The sequence below is a fragment of the Callospermophilus lateralis genome, chromosome 3 (assembly GCF_048772815.1).
Source record: "Callospermophilus lateralis isolate mCalLat2 chromosome 3, mCalLat2.hap1, whole genome shotgun sequence".
NCBI lineage: Eukaryota > Metazoa > Chordata > Mammalia > Rodentia > Sciuridae > Callospermophilus > Callospermophilus lateralis.
Genome location: NC_135307.1, coordinates 152,342,289 through 152,368,826, shown reverse-complemented (window position 1 = coordinate 152,368,826; position 26,538 = coordinate 152,342,289). Strand labels below are relative to the sequence as shown.

The window sequence follows — 26,538 nt, the reverse complement described above, 5'->3', positions numbered from 1 at the left end:
GGCCCTATGGGACTAAAACAGGGTCTAACATTTGCGTTACCTGAGCCTTGGAAGGGGAGGAGAAAGATAAAAGGGCTAAAAAGTATCTTAAGAAATAATCACTGAAAACTTCTCAAACGTGGCAAGAAATGTATATCTACATATTCAGGTTTAGTGAAACCCAAACAGGATAAAACCAAAGAGATCCTTCCCACATCACATAATAATTAATGTCTAAAACCTCAAGACAAAAGAAAAAATCTGAAAACAGCCTGAGAAAAACATCTACCTAAAATAGAAAAAAAGGCATTTGACAGCAGGTTTTTTTTTTGTCAGAAACTAAGGAGGCTACAAATTGCATATTTTCCAAACTCAAAGAGAAGAACTATCAACCCAGAATTATATACTCAGAGAAAATATATTTCAAGATTGAAGGGAAAAATCAAGATAATCTCAGAAGAAAAATTAAGATAATTTGTTGCCAGCTGATGTACCTTAAAACAATGGCAAAGGCTTATTTTCTCAATAGAAAGGAAGCAATGAAAGAAGGAATCTTAGAACAAAGGGAAGGAAGAAAAACACAGGAAACAAAAATGTAAGTAAATATAATAGCTTTCCTTCTTGAGTTTTCTAAATTATGTTTTATAGTTGAAGCAACAATTCTCTTACTGAAAGATGTGGTTCTAAATATATTCACAGAAAATTCGTAAGCCATATATATTGAAGGGGGAGAGCAAAAGAACATAAAAGGAGATAAGATTTCTGTATTTCACTGAAACTGATAAGACTGTGACAATTTATGTAAATATAATGTAAAACAGCAACCACTAAAAAGGCTTTTCCAAGAAATATATTCAAAAACACTATAGAAAAAACAAAACAAAACAAAACAAAAAAAAACCCAACAACTCCACTCTAATCCATAAGAAGGCAGGAAAAAGAGAACAGAAACAAAAGGAACAAACAAAATCCCCTAGGGGGGGAAAAAAAAACCCAAACCAAAATCCCCTAGGACAAATAAAAAGGAAAACATAAAATGGAAGAATTAAGACCTGATATAACAACGATTACATTAAATGGGTATAATCCAAATACACAAACTTAAAAGAGAGAAATTAGCAGAGAAGATTTAAAAATGTGACCCAACTATAAGGAACTCAAAAAATTTACATTGTTTATAATGACATAGGTTGAAAAAAGGGTAGAAAAAGTTATGTAAACATTGATTAGAGAAAAAAGAGGACAGAAGTTAGATAAAGTACATTTTACAACAAAGAAAATTACCAGACAGAATAAAATCATATAACAATAAAAGGGTCAATTTTCAAAGAACAAAATATGCAACACAAAGACTACAGAACAAAAGATAAATTCACTGGGGCTGGGGATGTGGCTCAAGCGGTAGGTAGCGCGCTCGCATGGCATGCGTGGGGCCGGGTTCGATCCTCAGCACCACATACAAACAAAGATGTTGTGTCCACCAAATAAATTCACAATGATAGCTGGAGACTTCAACCCCCAATTCTCAATAATGGGTAGAACTGATACAGTGAGGGAGGGAGGGAGGAAGGGAGGGGACCCCCCCCCGACCCCCCCCCCCCCCCCCCCCCCGAAAAACAGAATTTCATAGGATTAAGTGGTTAAAACCTCTCAGGGGAAATGAGAGAATCAAACTAGCTCTCAGCCTTATATGGTTAACAAACACAGTAGTAACTTAGAAATTAAATAAAGTGAGCTGGGTGCAGTGGCACAAGCCTGTAATCCTAGCGGCTTGGGAGGCTAACTCAGGAGGACTGTGAGTTCAAAGCCAGCCTCAGCAACAGGGAGGAGCTTAGCAACATAGTGAGACCCTGTGTCTAAATAAAAAACAAAATAGGGGCTGGGGATGTGGCTCAGTGATTGAGTGGCCTTGAGTTCAATCTCTAATACTAAAAAAAGAAAAAAACAATAATCTCCAAGGCTATGAATTAAGATAATTTGCCTGGAGACTGGAAGCTAAAAAGTCACCTCAGCTATTTAGACTTATATAGTCATCAGAAATACTTTAAAAAGGGTCAGAATCAGACAAAGTCATTAACATCAAACCCAGGGAGAAAGAAAAACAGCCTGCTCTGTTCTACAAATAATACTGAGTACTTTCCCAAGTAATAAGGGGCAAATGTATGTGTAGACTAGTCACTTAAGTTACCTTTACCTTTAGCAGATTTTAACCTGTATCATTCTGCTGTGATAAACCATAACTGTGATTATAATAGCTTTCAGTGATTTATTTTTTTTAAATTTTTAAGTTGTAGATGAACACAATGTCTCATATGTGCTAGGCAAGCACTTTACCACTGAGCCACAACCCCAGCCCCGCTTTCAGTGATTTCTGAGGCCCTTTAGCAAATTACTGAATTTGAGGGTATTCTTGGGGACACACTGAAAAACTTTGCTAAGGAGGATTTGTCCAAGGAATGTGAGTTTGGGTCAACACATGAAAATTACTGTCATATGCCTTATTAATGAAATGAAGGACAAAAGCTGTTGCTTGTCTCAATAAATGCATAAAAGCATTTAAAAAATATAACATCCTCTAATGAGAAAAAAAAGAAAGCTGAACAAACTAGGAATAGAAGAGATCTTCCTCAAAATGATACACAGCAATTTTTAAAAACCCACATCTAACATCATACCTAATGCTGAAAAACTGAAAACTTTTCCTCTAAGATAAGGAATAAGACAAGAATGACTGCCCTAGTCATTTCTATTAAATATTGCATTGGAGATTACAACCAAGGCAGTTGACAAGAAAATGAAATAAAAGGCTTTCAGATTAGGGAGAAAAAGTAAAACATCTGCAGATGAAATGGTCTTATACATAGAAAATACTAATAGATCCATAGAAACATCTATTGGTGCTGACAAGTCCAGCAAGGCTGCAGGATCCAAGAATGATATTCAAAAATCAATTATATTTCTATATGTTCTACAAAGGAAATTAAGGATGCCATTCCTTTGCAATAGCATCAAAATATACTTATGAATATATTTAACTAAGGAAGTGCAAAACTTATACACTGAAAACTATAAAACATTTTTGAACAAAATTAAGGATCTAATTAAATGGAAAGATGTTCTGTATGGGCAGATTCTTAAGACTTAATAGTCAAAATGACAATACACCGTGAGGGTTAATTTTTTGTTAACTTGAGTACACTACCAGGCACCCAGATATTGGTTAAACTTTATTCTAATATATCAGTGAAGGTGTTTAGATAGAATTAACATTTGAATCAGTACAATGAGTAAGAGAGATTTACCTATTGAAGGCCTGAATAGAATAAAAGCTAATGAGTAAAGGATAATTCATTTTCAATGCCTGACTGCCTGAGAGCAGAGACATTAGTATTATGCATTTGGACTCAGATTTGGACTGGAACTTCTACTATCTGCTTTCCTGTGTCTTCAGCCTCCTGATTACATCTTAGAATTTTTAGCTTCCATCATCATGTGAATCAATTCCTTCAAATTTTCTCTTCTCGGGCTGGGGTTGTGGCTCAGAGTGCTTGTCTAGCATGTGTGAGGCACTGGGCTTGATTCTCAGCACCACATTAAAAAATAAATTATATAGAGGTATTGTGTTCATCTGTAACTACAAATATTAAAAAAAATCATCTCTCTCTCCCTTCTTTTTCCTCCATGTATATGTATGTGTACAATAGCATAACAATCTTGAGAAAGAACAACAAAATTATAGGACTGACAGTTTCTGATTTCAAAACTTCCTGTAAAGATACAGTAATCAAAACGAGGTGATACTGGTATAATGGTATACAGATCCCAGAAATAAACTCATAGACTGCTGAAATAATAAAGATGAGAGTTGTAGGACCATTCAATAGCAAAGTCTATTCAACAAATGGTGCTGGTGAGCTGGAATTCCACATGCAAAGGAATGAAGTGGGATGCTTACCTAATATACATATAAATAAATTAACTAAGAATGGATCAAAAACTTAAACCTAAGTGCTGAAACTATAAAACTTTTACAACAAATCAAAGGGCAAAACTTCATACCACTTAATCTGGCAATAATAATCTGACACCAAAATCACAGACAACAAAGGAAAAAAAGCAGACATATTAGACTTTATGAATACTAAAAATGTTTGTGCATCAAAAGATGACTATTGAGTAAAAATGAAACCCACAGAATGGGAGAAAACATTTGCAAATAACATATCTGATAAGGCATTAATATCCAGAATACATAAAGAACTCCTAAAACTCATTACCATATCAATCCAATCAGAAACTGAAAAAGGACTTATCCAAAGAGTGAAAATCAACCTACTCAATGAGAGAAAATATTTGTGAATTATATTATCTAATAGGAGTCAATACCCAGAATATACAGAGCTCAAAAAAAGACAACCCAATGAAAAAGTGGGTAAAGGACTTAGCTAGATATTTCTACAAATATAACAATGTTCAATAAGCATGCAAAAAAGGTGTTCAACATCACTAATCATTAGGGAAATGCAAAACAAAACCATAAGGAGACACACTCATTAGGAGAGCTATTGAAAAAAACAAGCATTGGTGATGGTACAACGAAACTGGAATCCTTGTTAAGACTGGTGGTAATGTAAAATGGTGCAGCCACTGTTTGAGTTTCCCTAAAGGCTTACCATATAGCCCAGCAATTGTAATTCCATCCCTAGGTATATAACCAAGAGAACTAAAAACATACCCCAGAAAAACTTAACTACAAATGTTCATAGTAATATTCTTCTTCTTTTTTCTTTTTTTGTGGTACTAAGGACTGAATCCAGAGCCTAGTCCATGCCAGGCAAGTGTTCTACCATTGAGTCACATTCCTAGCCCCATGGCGGCATTTTTTTTTAACAGCCCCAAAGTGGAAACATGGACATATTCCAAATGTTCATCAACTGATGAGTAAACAAACTATAGAGTATCACTTTCTGTGATAATGATGAAGTATTGACAGGTTACAACATGGATGAATCTTGAAAACAATATGCAAGGAATCAGTCACAAAAGAACACATGTTGTGAATTCCATGTGTATTAAAGGGCAAATCCATAGAGACAGAAAGTAGATCACATTTTCCTGGGACTGGGAAGAGACTGGAATAAGGTACTGGGCTGATTTTTGGGATTCTAGAATTTAAACAGTTGTAATGGTGATAAAACTTGGGAATATACTAAAAATGAATGAATTTTACTTATTTATATATGTGAATGATCTAAGTAAAAAAGAAAAATGAAATATAAAGTTTAATTAAAAAAATGATCATGAATGGCTTATACTGAGGAGACATGAGTATTCTCACCTGCTCATAGATCTCGATGGCTTTCTGGTACTGTTCAAGTTGTGCAGCATATGCTGCCACCTTCAGCAGACACTTGTTAGCTGAGCTGAAATCAACAACAGTTGATTTATAACAGTCAAAAGGAAAATAACAGTCCAAAGGAAAAATAAAAGATGTGTATGTTTCAACCCTGGTATACTTGCATCTGGTACAAAGACACTAATACTAACTAACACTAATGACGATTTATCTTTTTTCACACATAATAAAACCCATATAACATTAAAAACACTTGCCTGTTAGATTCTTCTCCCTTGTAATAATCTGCAGATTGTTCATAATGTGCAATAGCCTGAAAATACATATATTTTACTCACATTTGTAAATTAACTCAAAGAGTTGCATTTTACAACTATATTTGCCTCCCCCACCCCATAAATCAATCTATTCCAGTGGTAAACCTTTCACAATTCAGCTAACTTTATTTAGGGATTGCACACCTCTGTAGGGCTCCTGGCAGAAGAATGCTTTCTATCCATCAAAACCTTTCCTTCCGCCATAGCAAATGCCCAGCTACCCAACTTTTCTAGCCTCCACTGCAGACAGAGGTGGCCATGTGACTAGTTCTCTCCAATAAAATAGAAACAGACATGCTGTGGCTACTTTCAAGCTCAAGCCATATATCTTACTTTTTCTGCATCCTTCTCCAGGTCTTTTCCACTTCCCATAAGTTAGAATGGCAATCACCAAGTCCAGAATGATACTAAAGTCAGACTTCCTATATTGATATTGGAGTGATATTGAAGATGGCAGAACTCTGCTTCCTAAATATTCTTAAAGGGCAGAAAACATTCCATCCCTAATGTGCCCATCACTGCCAAACCCACAATAGCTACACCGGATTGCTATCTTGGAAAGATATGAAATTCCATTATACTTTAAGTCTACAGATATTATTGTAGCACAGATTACTCTAATACCATAAAAGTCTTTTTTTTGGGGGGGAAGGGGTACTGGGAATTGAACCCAGGGGTATTCTACCACTAAGCCACATCTCCAGCCCTTTTTATTTATTTACTTTTAAATTTTGAGATAAGGTTTTGTTAACTTGTAAAGAATCTGTGGTCCTTGTATTTTAGTCTCCTTAGTCACAAGAGTCATCTTGAACAACAGTGTGCCTTCAATCTAAAACATGTGACACTCAATTAACCATCAAGTAGAAAGAAAACAGAGATTCCAAGCCAGAAATCTAGAAGCTCTTATAATATTGTGGCAGAAGATTAAGTGAAATTAAGCAATAAGACAGTTCAGAAGGTAAAACAGGTGTCTATCAGAGCCTGAAACTATGCAAAGTCACTGGAAAGAGATACATTATGATGTATGTTGCTGTTTTCAGGGAGGTTTTAGATGTATAAATCCTGGAAAAAAATTAGCCAGTCGATAGGCAGTTACGAATGGCATCAGAGATAAGGATTTCCTAAGACTAGAAAAAGCAATGACTTCTACATCTCAAATGGCAAGAGGTAAGTATGTACAAGGCTTTAAATCAGGAACCAAGCAATCTTTTTCTGTAATAGATCAGATAATAAATATCTTGGGGTTTGTGAACCAAACAACCTCTGCTGCAACGATTCAGCTCTCCTGTGGCAGCATGACCAGGAACAACATATACATAAGATGTGTGTCTGTGTTCTAAGGAATCTTTATTCATGGACAATGAAATTTCTAATTCACATTATTTTTATGTGTCACAAATGCTTTTCTCCCAATGATTCAAAAACATAAAAATCATTCTTAACTGTGGGCATATAGAACACAAGTGGTACATTTGCAGATCCCTGTCTTAAATGACAAAGGTTTCCCATTAAGCCTAAAACAGGGAGCAAGCAGCATGCAAAAATCAGATTAAAGGTGTTGCCTTCTCCAAAATTGTATTCATCATTTTGATGGCGTCAAGGCAGCTCTTCATGGGTTAAGAAACAGGCATAGGAATAATAAAACAACAGGCTAGGGAATTATGTTAGAATTCCACTTTGGAATAGGGAGCTGACAAGAAGCAAATAGAACTGGCCCATAAAGTCCACAGGCCTCTGCCTTCCTGCAGGAGGTAGTGGCCATGAGCAGAGCAACTCTGAAGTCATGGGAGGTATGCGGCAGGGTCAGCACTATCCTAGTATCTGTATTATGGAGCATTCACCTTGAATAATTTTCAATAATTATGTTTGAGTCTACTGTTTCTGTCATTAACTATGCTAATTAATATGCTCCTGAACAGATTTTCTCAGTGTAATTTATAATAAGAATAATTAGATACAATGTAAGTGGTTAGATATGCTGGGCTATTGGACTATGATTGAAAGTAAGGAGAGAAAGTATTAAGATAGAAAGTTCTTCATAAAATACTAAGTTTTAAAACAGTTATCAAGCTGGACATGTTGGTGCATGCCTGTAATTCCAGTGACTGGAAGGCTGACACAGGAAGATCTCAAGTTCAAAGCCAGCCTCAACAGTGGCAAGGCACTAAGCAGCTCAGTGAGACCCTGTCTCTAAATAAAATGCAAAACAGGGCTGGGGATGTGGCTCTGTGGCTGAGTGCCCCTGAGTTCAATTCCTGGTAACTAGCCTCCCCCACAAAAAACCGTCACAGTTATCTGGGGAGTGATAATGTCCAAATTATATTGTTTTATTGCGTTCATGTATGAATATGTAATAACAAATCCTATCATTATGTACCAATGCACCAATAAAATATGTGGGGGAAAAAACCCTACAGTTATCAAAGAACAGTTACACTGTGATCTTCTTCTTTTTTTTTTGAGAGAGAGAAAATTTTTAATATTTATTTTTTAGTTTTTTTCGGCGGACACATCTTTGTTTGTATGTGGTGCTGAGGATCGAACCTGGGCCACACGCATGCCAGGCGAGCATGCCACCACTTAAGCCACATCCCCTGCCCCACTGTGATCTTCTTTTTGCAAGTGTACACTCATACAGAAGTGTCTGGAAGAATATATTCCTTTAGAACACTTCTCAGAGTTATCATGTACACACAAGTGGGATTATCTGGTTGAATATACATCTTCTTCCACTGCAATGTAAGCTCAGTGAGAACAGGTACTGGGGCTATTGCTCAATATTATATCCCTGAGCCTATTATAATGCCTAGCACATGACAGGTGCTCAATGAATAGATGGTAAGGGAATAAATGCAAATGACATTACAAATAAAGGTGCCTATTAAACTACTGCCAATATTTTGATTAATATGAAGTACCAGAAGAAGTTAAGAGAGAGTGAGAGGGCTGGGGATGTGGCTCAAGCGGTAGCGCGCTCGCCTGGCATGTGTGCGGCCCGGGTTCGATCCTCAGCACCACATACAAAGAAAAACAAAGATGTTGTGTCCGCCGATAACTAAAAAATAAATATTAAAATTCTCTCTCTCTCTCTTTCCCTCTCTCTTTAAAAAAAAAAAAGAGAGAGAGAGAGTGAGAGAAAATTTTTTTTTAATATTTATTTTTTAGTATTTGGCGGACACAACATGTGGTGCTGAGGATCAAACCCCGGCCGCACGCATGCCAGGCGAGCGCGCTACCGCTTGAGCCACATCCCCAGCCCAGAAGTTTTTCAATAAATATGATTAGTAAAACAAAAACCATCTTGGGCTGGTAGTGAAGCTCAATGGTAAGAGTGTGTGCTTAATTAGCATGCACAAAAGTCTTTCCCCACCCCTCAAGAAAGTCTTTTTAATTGTCTTCATTCTCTGAAGTATTTAGCATCATTTCCCATTGTAATAAATTGATAAGTCATGAAAAACATAACCAAGTCTTTCTACAAAGAAATACTCTTCCTGGGACAGAGAGGAGAGCTATTTGACTTCCTAGTTCTTATCAGAAATCAATGATAAGGATTGAGCTGAGCCATATGGAACAGCTGCGTGGTGTGGTGGTGGCATGGGGGCAGTTCCAGGGGGAAATGTACAAATGCTGGGAATTTGGTTTAACTTAATATTATTAAGTAATGAGAATGGCTGGTATAGCAAAATGTTAGCACTGTAAACTACAACTACATATATTAGTAAAAGAAGACTTTTTTTAAAAATAATGCTAATTAAACTAATTATCAAATTCATAATTTTGACAGAGATTAGACTTGAAAGGAAACATGCATATGCACTGCTTCCACAGAAAAGTTTGAAAGAGGTAACTGAATATAATCTTTGGATATTTACATTTAGTGTGGAACTTTAACATGTATTAAAGTTTACCAGGCACAAATAGATTCTTAAATACTAGAAATCAGTTGTATCTGATAATTTCATGCTTAAGAGTCCACTGTGTGGGTGAATAGCCTTAAGGAGCTATTCTTTCAGAACAAATACTGTCAAACAAAACCTACTATGAACCTGCTGTGTGCTCAGAAGCTGAAAACAGAAATGAGTCATAGTTCCTCTGGATCATTTAAGAGATCACCTAAAGGAAGACTTATTTATTATGTGGTTCAATATTTTACTTTATCAAGTTGAGACAACTGAGTTTATGAAATTTCAAACTTCACTCTCCAATAGCTAAAACTGTGAATGAATCAGTGGACGGACACTGGAAAGAATTAAAAGAGAATAAATTCATTTGTAAAAATTTCATATAAGTTACATTAGGGTAATTGGTTTTAACAGGACAGGACATATCAGTGAAAGAGGGTGCCACCTACTGGTCAATCCTCAGAGTGGCAGGGACACATAAATTGGTGTAGGTTTTCAGAAGCTGCCAGCACTATTCAGGTTTTTAATTTTTTAATTTATTTTTTAAAGAGGAAAAGAGTATGTATTCACCCTTAATTTTATGGAGACCATATAGTGAAGTTACTGTCAGATCATGCTCTGGTGGCAAAAATGGCATAATGCCAATGTCCTGGTCTACTAGAGTACTTAAACCAGGAAATACCCTGCACATTGCCTGAAGACTCACTCAACCTCAATAAAGATACTATGCCCATCCCAGACTCTGACCAAAGAAAGACCCTAGCCGTACCAGACATGTCTCTTTCCTGACTCATCATTAATCCCACACCAGGGAACAACTAAGAGCTTGGGTCCAGGCTCCATTACCTTCCTCCAGGATTTGCAGATAACTTTCCAAAGAAGGTTCACACACCAATGCACAGGGTAGCTCTGATGTGGTCAAGATCAGAGTGATTTCTCAAGTAAGATGGCAATTATAGGGTAGGGGAGGCTAAAGAATATTATGTAGCAAGTTTTGAACTCAATAACCAAAAGGTGGATGTCAGCATGAAGTCTGAAAGGCAAATGTGAACCACGAGAGTACAACTTCTATACTGCCCCCAGGACTCTTCCCCAGTTTGCTAAGCCAGACACTGGGGCATGGTTTTCATTTAACAAATGTTTATTTAGAGACTACTATGTCCAGAGTTCTGGGCCCTTTGGACCTAATAGAAAAGCAGAGACAAAACTCTCTGTTGATTCAGGCACTTAGTCTAGTAAAGGGAAAGATGCAAGCATAAGCAAGCATATGGTAGAGCATGATATAAGCCACACCAGTGCTGCAAAACAAGAGAAAAACTTGAGAGAGATGTGGGCAGTCTGGTTAAGTATTCCTGATGGGCTGGAGTTATAATTCCAAATAGGTGGTCATGATAATCCCCATAGAAAATGTGATAAATTAACAAAAATTGAAAGGCATGGGGGATGTTAACCACGTAGACATGAAGGATATGAGAAGTTAGCCATCAGGACATCTAAGGGAGAGTTGTTCAGGTAGAGGAATCATCACTGCAAAGGTCCTACAGCCAGAGCAGGGGAGGAGAGTAGAGAAAGGAGGTTCCAGAAGGGCATGAGGAGCATAGGTGGGGTGGGAGGAGTAATTCAGGAGGGCCATGAAGACTATATGCAAGATTCCAGATGTTCCTGAATGAAGAGAGACCCAACCAAAGATTGTAGCCATAGAGAAACAGAATCTGATATACTACTGACAAAGATCACTCTGGTTACTCTGTTGCATGAGGGCTCAAAAATGAGGGGAAGGAGGAAGTAGAAGCAGGAAACTGGTTAGAAGGTTCCTGCAGTGATCAAGTCAAGCTGGGGAACAATAATGCAGTGAGAAGTGCTGAGACTCAAAAGCACTAAGGACAGTGCCCACAGAACTGGCTCATAGGTTGAATGTAGAGTAAGAGACAGGACAAGAAAGCCTTCCATTTAGAGGGAAGCAAGGTGGGGGCAGTAGCCCTTTAGATCAAAATCCAATTTCAGATCTGCTAGCTTTGAGATGTTGCTGGACCCAAGTGGAAAACCTAGCAGCAGGCAGGTGCAGGTAGGAATCTGTAGTTCGGAGCAAGGTCTGGACTACACAGATGATATTCAAGCAGCTATGCTGAGTGAGTGTACGAGTGTACAAATAATGGGTAGTTCAATAAATCTAACCAGCTCTTGTGTGTTACACACTCACTCTAGGAAGGCAGTCACACCCATGAAGTACCTAGGAAGCCCTCTGTATACAACTGAAGTCAGCTAGGAGAGGAGGGCTCCTGGCATCCAACTCCCCACTTGCTTCACATCAAGTTAATGAGGAGTTATGACCAGTGCTTACCTTCTCAATGTCTACAAGCTCAGTCTCATAGATCTCAGCAATAGTGATGTGATGCTTGGCCGCAATTGTAAACCTTCCCTAGGGGGGAAAAACCAGTGTCACACACATATTTTACCTATTTGAATGCCAATCATTTTGGGAACAGGAAAAAAAATAAAATAAAAAGATACAACTCTAAGCCATCTCAAGGACTCCACCCCACAGCCGCTCAAGCAATGTAATGTCTTACCATGTCTGTGTAAATGTCGATGGCTGCATTTAAGCAGTTGATAGCCTCTGAAGCGTGGGCATTTAAGAAAAACAATGAAAAATCCATTCAGTCAAAGAGGGTTCAGGTGAGCCTGTCTTCTTGGCTGTTATTAGAACGTTAATGAGGTACAATTTGGGGTGAAGGGTGGGCAGGTCAGTTAGTGAGAAGTAAATACTAATCATGCACAAATCTAGATACACCAGCATGGCTTTGTTCCTGGCAGCTACAGTATAACTTAAGGAGGTGTGGCTGGAGTAATAGTGGCTCATAGTTACTCTCAACCTTAAAGTGAGGACTCCATTCAGATGACATACTCTATTACAAAGAAAATAAGACCATAGGGATTGTCACCAAACTGACAAATTATATCTGCTAATAACTAAGTGTAAATGTATTCTTCATTAATATTGTATGGATATATAATAATTTTGGAAGACAGTATCACTTCACAAGAAAGATCATTTCAATAGTTTCTATTCTTCATGGTCTCCAAATCAAAAGCATCTTGAAATGCCTATTCAGACAACTCTTAAGTGAAGTTAAACACTGTGTATAATGCATAAAGATGTTAAATTTTGGTATACTAACATATCTGGAAAAGGAATAAAAAAATCCAATAAATGGTAATGCTAATAAATTATATTTTCTAAAACAGCCAAAAAATTTTCCCTCTCACAAAATGGCAGTATTTATACTGCTGGCATGTGATTGGCACTTTCAAATTTATTGTATTTGATCTGAAAGAGGCAGCAATGTGGAAAAGTTTGACCGAAGAATTAGAAAAGTAAACAACAAAAGTTAAAATTAATTTCCTTTAAGCTATGTAAAAAATATGAACTCACTGTTATATCTTTAAAAATATAGAGAAAGACATTTGTCTATAGTCCCACTCAAACTAAGTATCAGTATTTGATGAACTTTTCTTTCCAGTGTTCTTGGATCCATTTCTATGTGCATGAACGTTTTTCAAATATCTAGGTCATGCAATATTGGATTGGTCTCATTGTGGTTCTTCCCCCCCACCCATGTGGTTCTTTAATTAACATGTGAACATTTACCAAGGATTCTTTGACTCAGGAATTTTAATGCCTGCATCATATTCTAAAATATTGATGCACTGTAAGTCTACCACTCTACCCCTACTGTTCATGTGGGCTGTGCCCAGCTTTTCACTTTTGGAAAAAACTAAACTGTGATTAATCTTTACACAAAAGCCCTTGATGTTATCTTATTTCTTTATGACATATTTACAAAAGTTGAAATTTGTATGTTAAATAAGATGGGACTACTGAAAGCAAAAAGGGAGGTTCAAGGCTATCCATGCACATGGGTGGGAGTTAAGTCATGAATACTTGTAATTGCTAACTATACAACCTTTACAAAAATTTACTACTTTATCTAATTTCATTCTTTGCTCAAAATAAATACTTTAAAAAACAAACAAAAAAAACACACACACCACAAATGAATGCTGTGTGATCAAGAGATGTTTTTATCCAATCTCCTCAAACTGTATCTTAAAACTCACTAAATATTAGGAGAAAGGAAACATTAGAATTTCCCTACATGATAAAGAACATATTTTGTAAAATCAAGACAATAGAAGTCTTAGATAAAATTAAAGGTAATTTCCAAACAATTCTCCAAAATATGTAAATAGAACTTAAGAAAACAGTATTGATAACTAAATAGCGAGGATAAATTTAAAATATTTTCTTTTCATAAAAGCCCCCATATGATTAAATAATAAAAATTTCTAATTGTCAAAATTTCTGTATTATTCCTAAATACAAAAATTTCCTATAGTAGGAATGAAAAGGACACACTGACTTTGATATCGAAGGCAACATTGGCTAGTTAGTTAGGCAGAGAGGGAGATGGGCTGCCTCACCTTGAGGGTCTGCCTTCTTATAAGCATTCCCGGCGTCCACAAAGCTAGTAGCAGAGTCATGTTTGCTCTGAAGTTGCATATGGAGCTTAGCAGCCTGACAAAACGCATTTCCTGCGGCTAGAGAAGAAAATGCCATAGTTAAAACACAGAAGAAAATACCTCCCCCAGAACTGCCAGATAAGGACCCAGAGAAGGTACATTTTCCTGAATTCCAGTTAGAGGCACACATAATATGGTCAAGCACTTCAAGTATTTATTAAAAAAACAACAAAACAAAACAAAAACAAATTAAAAACAAGTCAAAAAGTGAGAGAATTTCTCCATCTCAGTTTCAGTAGGCTTGCCAAGTGCCTCTGGACAATAAGACTCCAATCTCTGACCTGCCAATCAATGACAATAGCCAAGACCTGGCCTATTCATTTCTATTACAAAATCATAAAATAAATATGGACAAGGGGCTTCCAGTTATAAACAATTAAAAAAAGGAAAACACTGAGACAAAGATTATTTACTCATGTTTCAATAGATTTAGTTATCATTGTTGAATCTGCTCTACTAGGGAAAGCATGATTAAGAATATTAGTCATAAGTAGTATCCATTGCTAATGCTAAACATGTTTTAAATTTCTTTGTAAGATAAAAATATCCAATTCTGCTAAAGTTTCAGCTGCATCCCTCATTCCAATCCCCTCTTCAGAGGTAAGTACATAATTCTCAGATGGGTTTCTAAACTTCCATCCTAGGGAAAAGAAGCATACAAACTCTGGAGCCAACCTGCCCACGTTCAGATCTTGCTCTATGTCTCTGTTTCCAATAAAAAGAGTACCCAGAAAGACATGGGATGGGTATTGTTATGGTCTAAATGTTAAGGAGTCTCCCACCAAATTCAAATATTGGAATATAATACCCAATGTGATACTGTTAAGACTTGGGCTCTTAAATAAGTGATTAAGAGGCTTTTTTAAACAAGTGATTCAGTCACAAGGGCTGTACCCTCACGATTGGGATTAATGCCCTTAAAAAAGATGCTGTCAGGAGCTGAGACAAGAGGCTGAGGCAGGAGGATTACAAGTTCAAAGCCAGCCTCACCAACTTGGAGAAGCCCTAAGCAACCCAGGGAGACCTTGTCGCTAAATAAAACAATAAAAAGGGATAGGGATGTGGCTCAGTGGTTAAGTGCCCCTGGGCTCAATCCCTGGTACCCTGCCTTCCCCAAAATGCTGAAAGGATGTGACATGCTCCTTTCTGCCATGTGAGGATGCAACAAAAAAGTGCCATCTTGGGCTGGGGATGTGGCTCAAGTGGTAGCGTGCTCGCCTGGCATGCGTGCGGCCCGGGTTCGATCCTCAGCACCATATACAAAGATGTTGTGCCTGCCGATAACTAAAATAAATAAATAAATAAATATTAAAAAAAAAAAAAAAAAAAAAAGTGCCATCTTAGACAGGAGAGCAAGCCTTCACCATACACTAAATTTGCTGGCATTTTGATCTTGGACTTACTCAGTCTAAGGAGCAGGAATAGAATAAAGGAGATAATCAAAGTGGATGTTGACCTCAGGGTTGGAGCTGGAACTGGAGCACCCCTATTGGGCTAATGGCAAATTATGAGGCCTCAGGGGATCCCAATGAGGGCCAAGGCCATTGCCAGGATTGTGGGAGGTACCTGGGGTACTTAGAAAAGCAGCCAATTACTGACTAGCAGTTCAGGAATATGCCAGTTGAATAGTAGCTTTGAGAGCTCTACCTTCAAGAATGTAGAAATAATTAGAACTAAGTACAGTGTTTAGAAGGGCCTGGCTCAGGTTATGCCAGTGTTGGACATTTCTATTATTATAGCAAATCTATCCTTAGATCACTGCTTTGGCATGTTTAAATGTTATTGTTTCTTACAACTTCGCTCTCCCCCTCCTGCCAGCATTTCATTTTCAATAATTTATGTTTACTGTCCAGAATTAATCATGTTCTATCTTTCTCTTGCTGAATGTAATACCACAATATTAAGGCTTTCTTGAGCAACTCGATTTCCCCAGATAATAGTAAGTGCTTTAATTTTATATTTTCATGTTCCTACCATCTCAAACTAGCAGCTGGCTTACTTTTTCATTCTGAGCACTCATTTCAATTGATACTAATAACGGCAATTCAGTCTTGCCAGAATTGTAAGTATCATTAAAAGAGCATACATTAACATGACAGCTTCCAGGATGTCATTCAATTTCTCAGGCTAAGTTTCCTCATTTGCAAAACTGGTCTAATACCTGTCAGTAAGATCTCTCAAAAGATGAATATCAAAAGCATTAGCTTAATCATTATAAAATAACTTTTTTTAAAGAACTTTTAAAATTACAAGAGATGCAAGAGGTGTCATGACTACTACCACAGCCACACGGGTTTAACTTCAGAGCCTAATACTTACTAATTCACTTCACAAACATACCAAGAACCCATTATGTTGCAGACACAAATCCAGGCCCTGAGATATGGCAGAGATTAAAAAAACACAAACACTCTGCCTTCCAAGGTTTACATTATAATGAGGACCACCACATAATAAAACACATAAATATGAATGATTAAAACACCACATAATCTATGTATTTTTGCTAGACAGTGACAGGGCACTGGAGGAAAAAAGGGAGTTTCTAGGAATAAGGAGATTGTTATTTTTAAAAGGCATGGCCAGAGAAATGCTGGTTAAAATGTCATTTGAAAAAGGACCTGAGGGAAGCAGGGAACTGGTCACATTCTATTTAGCAGAGAAGTGCAGACAGAACAGAATAAGTAAAAGCTTCAAGGTGGAAGCACAAGGGGAGTAATCAGGATGAGGTCAGAGGTGAAGGAGACAGTACTTGAAGGCTGTGATAAGGAGGTCATCTCTTCTTTGGAATATAAGCTGATGAACCTCAAGTCATTAAGACAAACTGGGAAAGTGCAAATGCATGGAGATGTCAGGTGGACTATACAGGGTGCATCACCACAGACAACTGGCTGGGGGACGGGCTACACTAAAAGCCCCCATAGTTATATAAATGATAAATTATATAACTCAGTTTCTGAGATGAGTTTTTCAAAGAGTAGACTATCTGCTCACAAGATAAAATAAATGACTGGTCTTCTTTGCTAAGAACACTTTCCACCTATATTATAGGATTTGAAAAAAAAGAGGGGATGCTGGGACAATACTTTTTTCTTCTCCATTTTTACCTTTTACCTAAAGTCTACCTATAAAACTAAACCTAAAAAAGAACTTCAGAGCCAGAAGAAACCTTTCAGATTTATCTAACTCAAAAGCATTTTCTCCTTTGAAATAATTTTAAAATTGTATGCCTTTAAGGGAAATGGGAAAACAAATTGCTTATAGAAGGTAAGAGAACCACTTTCCCACACACTAAAGTTATGAGCCACAGCTAGAAACCCACATTCCCTGCTCTGGTCTAAGGTTATCGCCATCTTCACTCAGAAATACCTTATTTGGCCTTGAAATGTCTCTGTTTCAAGGGGAAGTGAAATGATTTTTTTTTTTTCCCCTCAAACCAGTGTTAGAAAGGACCATCTCCTCTCAGGAATGAAAAGAAAAATCCTGCTAATTCTGTTATGTGTAATTTCACTGAGTAAAAGGAACTACTTAAAAAAAAAAAAAATCCTTGGGGGTTATGAGAAGATCCCCAACTCCTCCCATAACAATTCTTGATGGGCTCACAATCACTTATCTCAGAGTAGGTAATGGTTAAAAATTCCCAACTAATGCTTAGATAAAGAAAACCAGGCAATTCTATTTATCCCACCTGTTTTCAATGAGTTTCACTACAACTTTCATTCCTTTTGGCACTGTATGTATTTGAGCACATTAGTAAAAAACAAAGATTACTCTTCCTAATTCCATGCAATTTTAATTCTTTCTAGTTATTACCACAAGCCTACTATATTAGGTGGCTTATAGAAACTAAGATAGATACTGTCCCTGTGCTTCAACTTCAAGCCAGGTTTCAAGCTTGGCTCACTTAGATGGCAGTCCTTGCAGGACTGAGATGGATCTCCGTGGCATGAAGTCTCACTCTTTCAGGGAATACAAAAAGTCACTTTCTCCACAAAATGATTTTAAAGTATTTGTCTAAAAAGCAAGCAAACAAAACATTTGTACATACCACTCCAATTTTTAGCCATCTTGAACATATTTGCAGCTCTGGTATACATTTCACAAGCCTCTTCTATTCTTGTGTTTCCTCTAAGAGAAATTTAAACATGAGGTCACATTTAATTCTAACAACCATCTACATCCCTCATCCTCCCTCCCTCCCTCAAGAAACAAGCATTTAATGAGCACTTAGTATGCATCACACAAACATTAGAGGATCTTTATAGCTGTTCAGAAGAGATACTCTTACTATGCCCATTTCTGGTAAGAAAACTGAGGCATACAATGGTAAAGGCACTGCCCAAACCCACATAGCTCATACCACAAAAATGAGTCTCAAATACAGATCAGACTGAATCCAGAGTCTATACCCTTAACCAAAGTCCTTTCCATTTAGAAAAATTCAAGTTGTCTATCAATCTGAGTAATTAGAAGTATTTTTCCCAAAGGAGACTGAATTTTGAAGGATTAAGATACTTTTACCGTATTATTCAAGAGTTTACCTCTATATTTGTTCAGATTTAAAAATAAAAATAAAATCTGAAGCCAGATGACAAGTGCCATGCTATATTACCTAAGTGCCATGCTGTATTACCTGCCAGAGGTAAGCCCTTCTCTAATGTAGAAGTGGCCTCAGCATAGCCCCTACTCAATACAGAATTGCATTTTGCAATATCCTGACCACAGTGTCCTCCATTGCTGCTTAAATACGCACAGTTCTGGAAAATTATTCACCACGTAGCTGATTCCACTGAGGGACAGTTTTAGCTGCTCAGAAATTTCTTCTTACATAAAACCAAAATTAATCTTTTGTAATTCCCCCTAGTTTCCTAATTCAATTTTGCTTTTACTAAGCTAAAGTTACTCTATAAAAGACAGTTACCTATCTTGTCTATCCACATTATATAAATATAAAATAACCAGAGGAAAATCAAGACCCAGTAGACCCTAACTGTACAGTACACATAATGAGAAACTCAGAGTGAAGTATAGACATTAAGGACTCAGATAGGAGAGGTCAAGGCTGACCTAAAGACTCGACACAATATGAAAATGAATGAGTGCAAACGTGTGCCAGGATCTTAATAAGCTCTGAGCTCCAGCTGAGGGCATGCAGCCCTGTGCCTGTATGTGTCCTATTGCAGAGTCAAGGCTGAATACACAGGGAGGACCAGGTGTGACTAACCAGATCTTGAGCAATAACTAATTCTTTAACTTCTTTGTGCCACAGTTTTTATACATAAAAACTGAGGTTATTATGAGAAGCAAAAGAAATAATCCACATATAGGTGCCATTGCAGAGTTTCACCCAAAGCATGTCCTTAATCAGTGTGGTTATTATAAACTAGATCCATGCATTGAGGGTATAAAAACCTTTGGGAATATTTGTACATCATTCACCTCATAAGGAATATATATGTATAAAGAACCCTTACTAAATAATAAAAACCACCCAATTTTAAAACAAGCAAAAGTCTGATTAGACTTTTTTCCAAAGTGTATACTAGTGGTTACCAAGGACAACATCATATAAGTCAGTATCATTAGCCATCAGAGAAATGCAAACAAAAACCACGTGGGCAATACCACTTGGCTTCCTTGAGGATGGCTAGATTCAAATAAGATGAGTATTGGGGGAAGATTGGGGGGAAAGGAACTCTCACGTAATACTGGTAGCAATGTAAAATGGTGGAGTCATTTTGGAAAATGGTTTGGTAGTCACTCATAAGGTTAAACACTGAGTTACCATGTGACCCAGTAATTCTACCCCTATGCACACATCCAAGAGAAATAAAAACACAAATGCACACAAAAACTTGTACACAAATGTTCACAATAACACATGCATCATAATAGTCATAAAATGGAAACAACCCAAATGTCCATCAACTTGATAGAGGACACATAGGCAGGAGCAGTGGGAACATGAGGTTAGGAAGTAATTCTGTAAAATGGGCCCATGTGCTGACCCTCACGGGCTTTCACCTGCAGCCCTTGCATGGCTTAAGTGGATAGGATATGTGTAATGTTTCTCAGCAACCTACCTGCTATCTGTAGGAGAAATGCAGGCCCTGAAATGCTGAGAAGAACACAAGTTACTCTAAAGTAGGATTTTTATGACCTATACACAAGACTAGAATCCAGAATTCAGAAATATAAGGATAATTCCTCCTAACCACATAATCTGTAAGAATAAGTTCCAATTAGGACTTGTCAGCATGGGCCCAAAGTGACTTAGAGTTGTCACGGCAATGGGGACTTGAAAGTCTGATGTCATCCTGCTGTCAGTCAAAAGTAAAGAGATGAACCTGGATGTAAATGACTCTCTGGAAACTTCCATGGTGAATAACGGTGACATGACAAAGAGTTCCATTTCCCCAGATGTGAAGACTGAACCCCAGGCAACACAGAAAGTTAAGTTGTATTTAAAGGATACAAACATTTCTTCCTGGAGGAAGAAAGGGTCCAGAGATGATATACAAATAAGTGGTATGTGCTGCCCCCTTTATATATTTTAGATATTTTTTGCTCTCCTGCCCTCTACTTCCTGCCCCCCTTATCTTTCTTTTTTCCTCTCCCAATCCTGGGCCAAATAGTGGAGTGACCTAGGAAGGTAGCAGCTCTGGAGGCATTAATTAACAACTCTTACAATGCCCAGCAGGGAGAATAATCTCTGAGGCAGGTTGGAGGAGTAGGGGGAAAGGGCTATGGAGATGTCAGCATTTGATTTCCTTTCCTTTCCAACCAGCCTCCACCTTCTTGATCAGACCAAATTATTTATTATCTATACTGACTGTCTTTTTGTCCCCTGGCTTCAACGGACTCTCAATAAAACTGACACACCAGGAGGCAAGCTGTCCCCCTCCTCTCTGAGGACCCACTCTCTAACCCTCTATTCCTTCTAATAAACTTATGCCTGTTACTCTCAGCAACTTGTCTGAAATCTTTCTGACTTGATCCCAAGTATTGGGGTTTCAAGAGGGGCCTTTGAGCTGCCTCAGGTTCCTGGAAGGTCCCAGCCCTGTAACAAACTGATGAATAGATACATAAAATGTGGTATACACATACAATTAGAATATCACCTGGCAATGAAAAGGAATGTAGTTCCAAAACATGTTACAAGTTGAGCTTTAAAAACATACTAAATGAAAGAAGCCAGTTACATTGTGATTCCACTTGCATTAAATGTCTACAGTTGGCAAATCTATAGAGACAGAGTGGTTGTGTGGTGCTATGGTTTGAATGTCTTTATCCCTTCTAAAACTCATGTTGAATTTATTTAAGATAAGAGATGAGGCCTAATGAAAATTGTTTAGATCATTTTAACAGTGCTCCACTTTACCTTTTGAGTATAGCCCTTGCTGCTTATTTTAAAAGGAACATTTTTCTCTCTCGCCCCGCCCCCTCCCTAACCCTGGGGGCAGGGTACAAATGTACCTGGTGTTATCTGTGCTCTACTGAAAGGAGATGTCACCAGAAGACCTAGGAAGTGACTATCTCCTAAATTAACAAATGAATTTCAACACACCAACAAGTACACCTGGGACCCCCTATGAGGGCATACCTGGAATGCAGCCTTTGAAGAACTTCTTTAAAATAAGCCCACTGATTTCTCTGATGGGTGGAATCACAGCCTCTAGGACTGAAGTCCCCTGTGTTTCTCCTTTGCTAGCAAAGCAATAAACCTTCTTTTTCCTTTTTCTCAAAACCGTGTCCTCATTATTGGATTGGCATTGGGGACAAGGACCAAGCTTTTGGTAAATTCAGGATGAATGAACTAAGCTGCTATACAATGGATTAAGTCACTACAGAAAGGCCTTGTGTGAGTGGGTTCTCTTCCGCTTTTCTGCCATGTAAGGACATAGCAAAAAGACTAAGACACGTAGTACCTTGATCTTGCACTTCCCAGTCTCCACAATTGTGAAATAAAAATTTCTGTTCTTTGTAATATTACCCAGTCTCAGGTAAGATTACAGGAACACAAAACAAACTGACACACCAGAGCTGGTGGTGTTCAAAAAATGTATGTGTTTAAGAATGACAGCTAGAGGGTACACTGTTTCTTTTGGGGATGAAATTGTTGTGATGGTTGCAGAGCTCTGGATATACTAAACAAACAAACAAACAAATCCCTGGACTATACACTTTAAATAGATAAATCATATGGTATGTGAACTATATCTCAATATATGCTCCCCCCACTCCTCAAAAACATTTGGGGGTTATGTTACACCGGGAATGACAGGGGGGCCACAAGCCACACCAAAAAGGATGCATCAGAATAAGAAAAGCTTTCTCTCACACTTTAATGATCCCTTTTTCTCCATTTCAAGTCTACATATTTAAAAAAACAATTAGCCAATAGGTTTCCCAAATGGAAAGTTCCTAATATGAGAGTCTTCTCAATCTTAGCCATAGCTCGATAGAACTAAGGAAGACAAACTTCTTGCTTCTTTCTGTCTTTTTTCCTAAAGAGTACCAGGAAGCTTGAACTGCAATTACAGTGCAATCATTCTTAAAACTAGCTTAATTAAAATGTACATTATCCTATTATTGTTACCAAAAGCTCAGGCCTACTCCAGATGCCAATTCATGACATTTTAATAATAAGGACATGGTTTTGAGAAAAAGGAAAAAGAAGGTTTATTGCTTTGCTAGCAAAGGAGAAACACAAGGGAGTCCAGTCCCAGAGGCTGTGATTCTGGCCATCAGGAGGAACAGAAGGATTTTAAAGTAACTCATCAAAGGTTGCATTCCAGGTGTGCTCTGGTAAGGGGTCCCAGGGTGCTCTAATGGTATGTTAGATATTCACTTCTTAGATCCTTTGGTAGATATATCTTCTTCCTGTGGTGGGTGTGTTCAGGGACAATTAACTAGGGAAAGAAAAAAGATAACACTGTCTCTCTAATCCTGTCAGGGAGGGGGAATAGAGGAAAAAAATATGTCCTTTTGAAAATAAGCCTCAGAGCAGCAAGGGCTACATATTCAAAAGGATAAGTGGACCACTGTGACATTATTTTCAGAGACAGAACGAGCTAAGAATATTAAAATTTATACATTATGCTAGGTTTTATACCTGATATTTTCACATTATGTCATTTTCATTATTACAAGAACCACAGCTTTTGTGCCGCCATAATGGTGCGCTTGAATGTCCTGGCTGATGTTCTCAAGAGCATCAACAATGCCGAAAAGAGAGGCAAACGCCAGGTCCCTATTAGGCCGTGCTCCAAAGTCATTGTCCGGTTTCTAACTGGGATGATGAAGCACGGTTACGTTGGTGAATTTGAAATCACTGATGATCACAGAGTTGGGAAAATTGTTGTCAACCTCACAGACAGGTTAAACAAGTGTGGAGTGATAAGCCCCAGATTTGATGTGCAGCTTAAAGACCTAGAAAAATGGCAGAATAATCTATTCCCATCCCGTCAGTTTGGTTTCATTGTATTGACAACCTCTGCTGGCATCTTGGACCACGAAGAAGCAAGAAAACACACAGGAGGAAAATTCCTAGGATTCTTTTTCCAGGAATGTAAAACATTCATATAATAAAATGCCTCACTGGACTCTCTTTCTAAAAAAACCAAAACAAATAAACAAAAACAACAACAACAACAAAAGACACCATCTCCATTTTAAAGAAGAGAAAATGGTATCTGGAGGTCAATGGCCCACAGTGGTTAAAAGCCTAGGATAGCAGTACAGGCTAACTCTCTTGGCTTCAAAGTTAGTGATTGCTATAAAAATATTAAATGACCCTTGAAACAGAAGTAGTTTCACTTTAAAAATACCAAAGAAGATTTACTTGTTTTAAACAGAACATAGCTATAAAACTTAAAAATAAAAATGTATTTTTGAAATTACTCCAATTGCTTTGCTTTACACATATGAAAGCTAGTTTTTTTAAGTATTAAGAACAATATTCAGAATTCAAATTTAATTAATCCCATTGATTGCTATCTATAGAGCCCCACAGAGGGGTAGAAGATCTTGAAAACAGAAATGACACTGTGTGAAAGAACCTATCTTATAAGGTAATATAATGTAATCACATGGCACTAAATTGACAAACTAAATTAAGTGGTTTTTGGTATTATGGAATTCTGACCTTGAACCACCATTACCCTGAAGCTGTAGTGGAAAAGCCCACTCAATTTCAGGGGCAAGGCAGACTCCCTCTTTTTGATCACGCTTATTGAGCAAACACTTGACTGAGATCAACACCTGCCAGAAAAGACTCAGGAAAGAAATACTTTGCCCACAGAGAGACTGCTAAAGAAAACACATCAAACTTCAGGGACAGAAGTGGTCTATGAGAACACATCCAACCTCACTACATTCCTCTAATGTTTCACCAAGGGGCCAGTAAACACAGCTATCAAAACAAATTAATCCTCAAATACTCTGAAGTCTTGATTTTACCCCATCCTGAGTAATCACTGTTTTGGAGCACTGTATCCCACTGGCAACTATAGTACATACAATTTTAAAACTGTGGGTGGGAGGAGGAAGATATCAAAGTAGATGGGTGGGAATTAATGGCACACACATAAGAAGATGTACCTGTAAGAAAAAGGTGACAACTGCAGAGGCAGAAATAAAGATGCCTCTAAAATCACAAGACATCAGAGTAGAAATATCTCAAAGGGTACAATGACAGCATTGTGATGATATGCATGTAGAACCAGAGAAAAAATTCATCTCTATCATTGAGTACCCTGAAGGAATGTCAAACCATATCAAAGAACTAAAAATCAGGAATCACTGTTAGTAGTACGTGGGACATAAGGTAGGATACACAAGGTGGGGTACCCTACCACACAAGATAGTTTCTCCTCTTCATTATTTGCTGGGAGCCATCAGCCAAGTAGGTATGACAAATTCCTTGCCAGCTTACTCCCATGCTGTCTAGTGGAAGGACTTCTGAAAGGTGACCTTGCTCAAGGACCAGGGCAGGATCCGTGTTTAGGGTGTTCCCCCTTTAGAATAGGGCAATTTAGCATAATAGGAGAGTAGGGTGTTTCCCCTTTAGAATAGGGTGGTTTAGTAATAGGAGATTAGGGTGTTCCTCTTTTGGAATAGGGCGTATCCTGCTGCTGAGTTCCTCTTGAGTGCTTAGGGTCAGACAGTATTTTTTGAGAGACAGAAGCCCATGCGGAATGGATTTTGGCAGAGAGTGATTTGGGAGAAGTGGATTTGGGCAGAGAACGTGGATTCCCCCAGAACGTGTTTGTAGACGGCCGGTGTGAGTTCGGGAATAAAGAATTGCTGTTTGAATCTACAAGCTGTGTGGAGACTCGTGATTTGTGCCCAGCCAGAGACTGCGGCATCTGGTGGCCTGTACGCGGAACGTCTGAAACTTGGAGGTAAGTGAAATTGCTCGCCCCTGAGGGAAGGCGAGAGAATGGGTGACCATTTCAGAAAACAATGTGTTCTTCTTTTGATTTATTTTGTTTTTCTTTCAAGCTGCCTATCCCTAGAAATTTCTCAGGCAAACTGGAAAAAATGGTTGACTAAAGGTTTGAAGTTTGTCGGCCCTGAGGAAGAGAAAATTGATACAACGATTTTTTATTCTGTTTTTGCTTCATTCAGTTTCGGTTTTGTTTTGTGTTATCTTATTGGGTTGCGTTATCTTTATAGTAGATTAAAACAAACTGAAAAGATGTTAAGTAAATTGTTAGAGGTTCAGAACATGGTGAAAGACATTTTAGATCAAGCAAAAGAGAAGGTCTCTCCAGCTAGTCAGACAGAGGAAGAAAATTTAAAGGAAAAGGGGTTGTTAGGAAAAAGGCCACAACAGGAGGCTGTTACTAACTCCGTTTTATCACAAGAGGGTTTAATTCAACCAACAGCCCCACCGATAGAGACAGCTGAGTGGCCCTCAAACCCCGTAGTTGATAAATGGAATCCTGAGACAGGACCTCAAAGATTAGCATGCCCTGTACTTGAACAGGTAGGAGGGCAGCGAATTCACCGTGCTTTAGATTTTAAAACAGTGAAGCAGTTAAAGGAGGCTGTAACAACCTATGGTCCCCAAGCTCCCTTCACGGTGAGCATGGTCGAGTCCATTACTAACTTGGACATGACGCCAGCAGATTGGGCTAGCATGTGTAAATCTGTGCTAAATGGAGGACAATATTTGTTATGGAAGGTTGCCAATGAGGAATTTTGTGCAGAGACAGCTAGGAGAAATGCAGCAGCCGGTTACCCTCAAAGAAATTTAGAAATGTTGCTAGGAAAAGGACCTTATGAGGGTCAGTGGCAACAAATTGAATATGATCCTGCTATATATGCACAAATTGCTGCAGACGCAGTTAGGGCATGGAAGACTTTACAAGGACATGGAGATTTACAAGGTCAGCTA

At 38.0% G+C, this 26,538-nt stretch overlaps 1 protein-coding gene and 1 pseudogene across 3 annotated transcripts in view; one reads left to right on the top strand and one right to left on the bottom strand.

The window, feature by feature from the left end:
* Napb (NSF attachment protein beta) overlaps positions 1 to 26,538 on the bottom strand; it is a 49,143-nt gene that overhangs the window by 5,524 nt on the left and 17,081 nt on the right. The window contains exons 2-7 of one of the 3 annotated variants that reach the window (XM_076848901.2): positions 18,184 to 18,263; positions 14,037 to 14,153; positions 12,125 to 12,171; positions 11,896 to 11,973; positions 5,593 to 5,648; positions 5,318 to 5,402 (exon numbers count right to left, since the gene is read on the bottom strand). In XM_076848901.2, coding sequence (XP_076705016.1) covers positions 5,318 to 5,402; positions 5,593 to 5,648; positions 11,896 to 11,973; positions 12,125 to 12,171; positions 14,037 to 14,153; positions 18,184 to 18,263 — 463 coding nt within the window. The remainder of the gene's footprint in view (positions 1 to 5,317; positions 5,403 to 5,592; positions 5,649 to 11,895; positions 11,974 to 12,124; positions 12,172 to 14,036; positions 14,154 to 18,183; positions 18,264 to 26,538) is intronic. The other 2 variants (XM_076848902.2, XM_076848903.2) reach the window with 2 other exon arrangements.
* On the top strand, positions 23,295 to 23,723 carry LOC143393508 (small ribosomal subunit protein uS8 pseudogene; annotated as a pseudogene).